At 52.5% G+C, this 7,047-nt stretch overlaps 1 protein-coding gene across 2 annotated transcripts; it reads right to left on the reverse strand.

Annotated features, from left to right (window-relative positions):
- Positions 1–5,891: 5,891 nt before the first annotated feature.
- Positions 5,892–6,733, reverse strand: LOC125940387 (uncharacterized protein K02A2.6-like). Of its 2 annotated transcripts, none has more exons than XR_007463605.1 (2): positions 6,403–6,733; positions 5,892–6,085 (listed from the first exon to the last, which is right to left on the reverse strand). XR_007463605.1 is itself a non-coding variant. In XM_049656490.1 (2 exons), the coding sequence occupies exons 1-2, from the start codon at positions 6,728–6,730 to the stop codon at positions 5,902–5,904; spliced, it is 507 nt and encodes a 168-aa protein (XP_049512447.1). In that variant the 5' UTR covers positions 6,731–6,733; the 3' UTR covers positions 5,892–5,901. The 2 variants fall into 2 exon arrangements, 1 of the variants encoding a protein (XP_049512447.1); XM_049656490.1 differs by having other exon boundaries at positions 5,892–6,080.
- Between the last annotated feature and the right edge of the window lie 314 nt (positions 6,734–7,047).

Genomic DNA, 7,047 nt, shown 5'->3' on the forward strand with positions numbered 1-7,047 from the left:
GACCACGGTCGGTCAGCAGCTGTCGAGGAGCGCCGTGGTGAAGAATAACGTCGTAAAGTAGAAATTCCGCAACGTCAGTGGCGCAGCTTGTCGGTAGTAGTCGTGTGATAGCGTATCGTGTCGCGTAGTCCGTAGTGACGGCAATCCATTTGTTCCCAGTCAGAGATGTTGGGAATGGCCCGATGAGATCAAGGCTGACGCGGTAGAACGGGACACCGGGAATGTCGATGGGCTGAAGAGGACCGGCTGGCGACAAGGATATGGATGCCTGTGGTGCTGGCAAGACTCGCAAGAAGCCACGTATCGGCGCACAGAGCGGTGGAGGCCTGGCCAGAAGAACCGACGCCGAACGCGATCGTACGTGCGAGTTGCTCCGAGATGTCCAGCGGTTGGGGCATCATGCTGTTGGAGGACAGTGGAACTGAGTGTTTGTTTCGGGAACAACCAGTAGAAGCTCTGGGCCATCGGAGCTGGTGTTGCGTCTGTATAAGATGCCGTCACGAAGCACGAATAATTAGGGACGGGGCGCAGTGATGAGAGCGTAGACGGCGGATAATTGACCGCAAATTGGCATCGCTGAGCTGTTCGCCGCGTATGTCGGATAAATCGGATATTGCGAAATCCGACAGGCGTCTGAATCGTGCGCTGACAAGACGGGAGGGTCCACTGGATGATGGGATAGGCAGTCCACATCCTGGTGCAGTCTGCCAGACTTCTAAGTGACGTCAAAGCTGTATTCTTGCAGTTTCAGTGCCCAGCGACCAAATCGTCCAGTCGGATCTTTGAGGGAAGACAACCAGCAAAGCGCATGGTGGTCTGTGATGACCGAAAAGGCGCGGCCAAACAAGTATGGTCGAAACTTTCCGACAGCCCGAACTGTAGTGCGAGGCACTCGCGTTCAGTGATCGAAAATTTGCACTCTGAATAGGAAAGAAGGCGACTGGTATAGGCGATGACGCGGTCGCGTCCTTGTTGCTGCTGGGCGAGAACAGCGCCGAAGACATGTCCACTGGTGTCGGTGCGAAGTTCAGTGGGCGCTGACGGGTCAAAATGGGCCAAGATGGGTGGTGACGTAAGTAACGTCGTGAGCTTGTGAAACGCAGTGGCCTGTTCAGGACCCCAAGAAAATGAAGTTTCCTTCTTCAAGAGATGTGTGAGTGGACGGGCAACGTCGGCGAAGTTTTTGACAAAACGTCGAAAATATGAGCACAAGCCGACAAAGCTCCGTACGTCTTTAGTGGAACGGGGCATAGGGAAGTCTTTGACAACACAATTTTTTTTCTGGGTCAGGTTGCACGCCTTCAGCACTCACAAGGTGGCCAAGCACAGTGATTTCGCGGCGGCCAAACGGCATTTGGCAGAGTTGAGCTGACGGCCTGCTCGCCTGAAAACTCCAAGAACTGCCGACAATCGGCTAAGGTGAATGTCAAATGTCGGTGAGAACAAAATGACATCGTCAAGGTAACAAAGACAAGTTGACCATTTGTATCCACGGAGGAGGGAGTCCATCATCCTTTCAAATGTGGCTGGGGCATTACACAGTCCAAAGGGCATTACCTTAAAGTGGTAAAGTCCATCGGGCGTAAAAAATGCGGTCTTTTCACGGTCTTGATCATCGACGGAGATCTGCCAGTAGCCTGACCTCAGGTCACTGGAAGAGAAGTAGGCAGAGTCGTGTAGACAGTCGAGAGCGTCATCGATCCGCGGCAAAGGGTAGACGTCCTTGCGCGTTACCTTAAGTGGCGTTAGTCGACGCAGAAGCGCCAACTGCCATATTTCTTCTTGACTAGGACGACCGGTGATGCCCATGGACTGCAGGAAGGTTCAATGACGTCGTTGGTGAGCATCTTGTCGACTTCACGCTGTATCACTTCTCGCTCGGCATGGGACACGCGATAAGGACGTCGTCTGATTGTGCTGGCGTCCCCAGTGTTGATCTTATGAGTGACCACAGATCTCTGTCCCAAAGGACGGTCATTGAAGTCAAAGATGTCGCGGTAGGACTTCAATATGCGCCGCATATCGGCTGTCTGTGCAGGAAGGAGGTCAGACGCAATCATCTTGTCAAGATCACTGTCGACGAGATTGTACGAGGAAGAGGGAGGGGCAGAGGATAAAGAAGCGTCGGTGACGAATGCAGAAACGGCACACTCATCGATAGAAACAATGTGGCCTAGAGTCATGCCGCCTGGGATGAGTTGCGTGCACCAGCTAAAGTTCAGTATGGGTAGAGCCGTGCGATTATCCGGAACTCTAATAAGGGTGTGAGGAAGAGCGACGTTTTTGGCGAATAAGACGTCAACGATCGGGGTCAAGATGTAATCGCCATCGGGAATGGGCGAACAAGACCGCAAGTTCACATACATATAACGGCTTGAGGAGGAGACGAACGTAATCCACTGAGCACAAGCGCGGTTGGCGTGTAGTAGGAGCGTCATGGTAGCACGGTAGGTCTAGCTGAAGCAAGCCGGTTCCACAGTCAATAAGGGCAGAATGGGCAGACAAAAAATCCATACCGAGAATGAGGTCATGGGAGCATTTCTCGAGCATGGCAAGTAGTACGCTAGTGGATTGGTCAGCAACACTTATTCGCGCGGAGCACATCCCAGCACGGGAAACGTTCCGCCATCGGCGACACGAATTAGCGGTACTGGGGGTGGTGTTAGGACCTTCTTAAGGCGGCGACGAAGCTCCGAATTCATCACAGATATCTGAGCCCCAGTGTCCACTAGAACGACATAATGTGCGTCATCCAGTTTAACGTCTATCAGGTTCCGTCTGGTCTGCAGTGTGGTCAGAGGATTTGGCAGGCGGGTCGTCGATGCAGCATCACCTCTGGGAGCTGCATCGTCTAGTTTTCCCAAGGGAGTCGTTCAATCGGCGACGTAAGGCGGCGGAATCGGGGCGAGCGAGATGATTGGCGACGCGACAACGGTGAACAGGACTGGTGACCATGTGGGGATGGCGAACGACTGATACGGCATGGAGGGAACGTCTTCAGTGGTGCTTTGGAGATGCTCGTGGTAGGGCTGAAATCGGCCATGATTCATGTCGGGGCGACGGTTGTTTCCATAGGGAGCCTGATACCAATACCACCGGCTGTTACAATGGCGGGCCACGTGTCCAATACAATGGCAGTTATAAGCATATGAGGCGGTCATCTGCAGTCCTCCACTCGGCTGGGTTTACGAGTACGGAACGGCGGCCTTTGACCTTGGGCGTGCGGAAGTGAAGGACGGCGGTCGATCGGATGGGAAGGAGCTGCGGCGCACACAGAGTCCAGGCCAGCATTGGAGAGCTCCTGATGAACGATAGCTTGGACTAGTGGCACTATGTGGGATCTGTGGTCACAGGTACGGCCACACGTAGAAGCAGGAGACACAGCGTCAAGTTCACGTTGGATGATCTTCTTCACGTGTTCCACGGTGAGCGGCGCCGACGGCTCAGCTAAGTCTTCGCAGGACCACGTTGTTGCCGTGTTCGGAAGTCGAGTGAAATTATGGGCAATGCGTCGACTTTTGGCGGCCTCAAAGCACTTGCACTCTTGGATGATGGCATCGATGGTGTCATGGTCTTTGCAGATTAGCAGGCTGAGGGCATCATCTGCTATGCCCTTTAACACGTGGCCCACTTTCTCAGACTCCGTTATGCCGTCGTCGGCTTTGCGGCAAAGGGCAAGCACGTCCTGTATATAAGTCAGGTATGACTCTGTCGCTGTGTGTGCACGAGATGCCAGCTCCTTCTTTGCTGCTGCCTTTCTACCTGAGGACTTGCCGAACAGGGAACGCATCTTTTCCTTGCACGCATCCCAGCTCCCAATTTCGTCTTCATTATTCTGAAACCACATCTTCGCGGTTCCTTTGAGGTAAAATAATATGTTTGCCAACATGATCGTCTCATCCCAGTGATTATTCTTACTTGCACGCTCGTACAGGGGTAGCCCGTCCTCGATGTCGACGTTGTCAGTCCCGCAGAATGTGCCTGGGTCTTTTAGCTGAGCCAGGACGACCGTTGTCGTTGCAGCCGCTTCAGTGGGCGCAGACACCTCTTCCGCCATCGTGGATAAAGCCAAGTGTCGGCCGCTGGGGAGCTCTGTTGTACCGTGTGGGTACCCCGCACCTCCCACCAAAATGCCACTGGGGGTGAGAGTAGCAAAAAGGAATAGGAAAATTATATTTACAAGATATATACAGAGAGAGACGGCTGCAGGCAAGATGGCAGAACAACAACACGAGCGCTGCCCACATCGTCGTTTTCACCGTCTTTTGGCGCATTGTTCTATGCTCGGCATAGCGCGTAACAATATTGTTTATGATAATATAAGTGCAATAACATTACCGTATTTTCCGGTCTACAAGTCGCACCTTTGTATAAGACGCACCCCCCTCAAAACGGCAGTTTTTCCGAAAAAAAAAATAAAAACGTATACAAGAAGCACCGGTGTATAAGACGCACCTGTTCTTTCGGTAAGCGATTTAAAAAAGTGACGTTTCGCTCCGTGAACGCGGGTCACGCGCAAGCGTATAGGTGCCATATATTTCTACTCCACGCGCATTTCTGCCGCCGTGGTTGTCGCTATGTTCCGTATAAAGTCCAAGGGCGATAACATTGTCCCTGCGCGCCTTATGCTGTATGTACGAGTGAAAGCGTGTGACGGTGAGCCGAATCGCACACAAGGGAGGAAAGCAGAAAGGCAACCCGGGGGGGGGGGGGGGGGGGGCTGCCTGTACTCTCGTAGCAACTGCGTAGTTTGCACAGCGGCGCGCGCTGTATCGTGACTGCGATCTGCTGATGCAACGACTTCCGGAGTCTATCGACTCGCATATCCTAATGGAATGCGAATGTGTATTCACCGAGCGAGACGCCTAGGTGATGTCTACCTTCCAAGAGAGAGAAGACAGAGAAAAGTCATAAGGGAAACGCAGGGAGGTTATCCAGGCTGAGCCCGGTAGGATACCCTGCACTGGGGAAAGGGGAGAGGGGATTGAAAGAGGAGAAGGAAGTTCACAGTTGACACCTCGCACATTTACAGTCAAACGTTCATCCCTGAGTTTCGTCACAGGCGGTCACACAGGCTTGTGCACTTCAAAAAACGCAGCAGTGCCTTTGTAGCCCTGCACATAGCAGACGCACGAGGCCATGCGCCTAAGATCTTCTCCTCCGTAATAGGACTGTCGTCTAAGTGCCCCAAAGCCGTCCGAAGGGCAATCCTCTCATCTTTGTATCTGGGGCAGTCACATAAGAGATGTCTGGTGGTTTCCTCAACACCACATGTGCTGCAGTTGGCACTGTCCGCCAGTTCCATTTAGGAATGAATAGGAGTATGTGAAAGAAACTCGTATTCGCAGGCGGCACAGTAAGGTTTCTTCTTGTCGTTGAACACCGGGGAAAAGTTGTAATTGCATCTGTGGGTCCATGGCATAGAGGCGCCGGTTGGTAAACTATGGTGTATTCCATTTTCTTAGAGTTATAGCATGGGCAAGACTGCTGAGGTGCCGCGCTGCATCCGTTCTTGACAATGGTATTGTGATTCTTTCACATTCGTCATGTGCTTCACGGGCAGTTTTGTCGGCACATTCATTGCCAGTGATGTTACAGTGCCCAGGTAGCCACTGAAATACAATGTGGCCTCTGACCACCGCTTGATGGTAGCGTAATCGTATCTCTGCTACCAATTGTTCACGTGGGCTGCGGCGCAGAGCTGATAAAAGTGACTGATGTAGCTCGGGAACAAGAAGGCAGCTGTGACACGTTTCGTGGCGAACAGTTTAAATTGGATAACCCAGCATCTTGCTTGGCAATATATACACACACAAGTTGCGGTGCGTCAGTAGTGACGTCACCGCGCTTTGTCCTTTTATTAGATACAACATTCCTTCTCCATTATTTTCGTTAATATCCTTATCTTTCAGGCTGTCGCCGAACCCTTGTGCTTCGGCGTGGCAGAGGTTCAGGAGGTTGTTCAACGGCGGTAGAATCTGTAGCTTCCGACGTTGGTTCCTGGACCTCGGTAGGAGTTTCCTCTGTTTCTTCAGGGGTCGCCGGACCAGGTTGCGCTAGAGGTGCGCCAGTGATGCGCACTGTTCTGGGTAGAGTAGGAGGAGTACTTGTATTAACAATGTCATCAGCATGCATGAATCGCTCCTGGCCTTCCACTTTGACTATGTAAGTTGCCACGCTGACACGGCGAACAATCGTTCCTTCTAACCAGTGCGGGTCGCCTGGTCGGATACCTCTCACCCGGACCCGTTCTCCTGCATCAAATTCCCTCCAATTCTTTTTCTGTCCCTGGTCTTGATCTCTAGATGGAGTAGGCTCTGACCGCTTGGCTAATTGCAGGGTGCAAAATGCTGAGACGCGTCCGTGGTGCCCAAGACAGGAAACTCTGTGCAGGAGTCTTACCAGTCGTGGAGCATGGCGTGTTGCGGTATGTGAGGAGTAACTGGTCCAGCCGGTGTTGAATGGTTCGGGCTTGCCCCGAGCGCCTCTCGTCTCGCAGTTGGCGTACCAAGTTCTTTACCGTCTGGACGAGCCTCTCTGCTGCCCCATTCGAAGCCGGATGGTACGGAGGTGTCTTGACGTGTTGCACAGCATTGGATCTGAGGAAAACTGCAAATTCGTCAGACACAAATTGAGGACCATTATCTGTCACAATCTGTTCGGGAAGCCCAAACGCTGCAAAAACGGTGCGAAGCTTTTCTACAGTCTTCGACGCCGTGGTCGATTTCATGTGTATAACGTCGACCCAATTAGAATGGGCTTCGACAAGTACCAAAAACCAGTCTTGTTTGTAGTATGCGAAGTCTAGGTGCACTCGTTGCCACCGTCTGGCGGGCCGCCCCCATGACATAAGGGGTGTGGCGGGTGCAGCGTTTTGGCTGAGCTCGCAAGTTGAACAGCGTCGAACTGTTTCTTCGACCAGCTCATTTAACTTCGGCCACCACACGTGACTTCTTGATAGCATTTTCATGCGAGTGGTACCAGGGTGCCCCTCGTGAAAAAGCTGTAGCACTTCTGGCTGCAAAGATTCGGGAATAACTACTCTAG

The sequence above is a fragment of the Dermacentor silvarum genome, chromosome 9 (assembly GCF_013339745.2).
Source record: "Dermacentor silvarum isolate Dsil-2018 chromosome 9, BIME_Dsil_1.4, whole genome shotgun sequence".
In the NCBI taxonomy this organism is placed as follows: domain Eukaryota; kingdom Metazoa; phylum Arthropoda; class Arachnida; order Ixodida; family Ixodidae; genus Dermacentor; species Dermacentor silvarum.

Coding starts and splice junctions, on each gene's coding strand:
- LOC125940387 (XM_049656490.1), bottom strand. CDS start 6,730: ATGAAATCGACCACGGCGTCGAAGACTGTAGAAAAGCTTCGCACCGTT. Junction 6,081..6,402: donor CACGCCATGCTCCACGACTG/GTAAGACTCCTG, acceptor TACCCAGAACAG/TGCGCATCACTGGCGCACCT.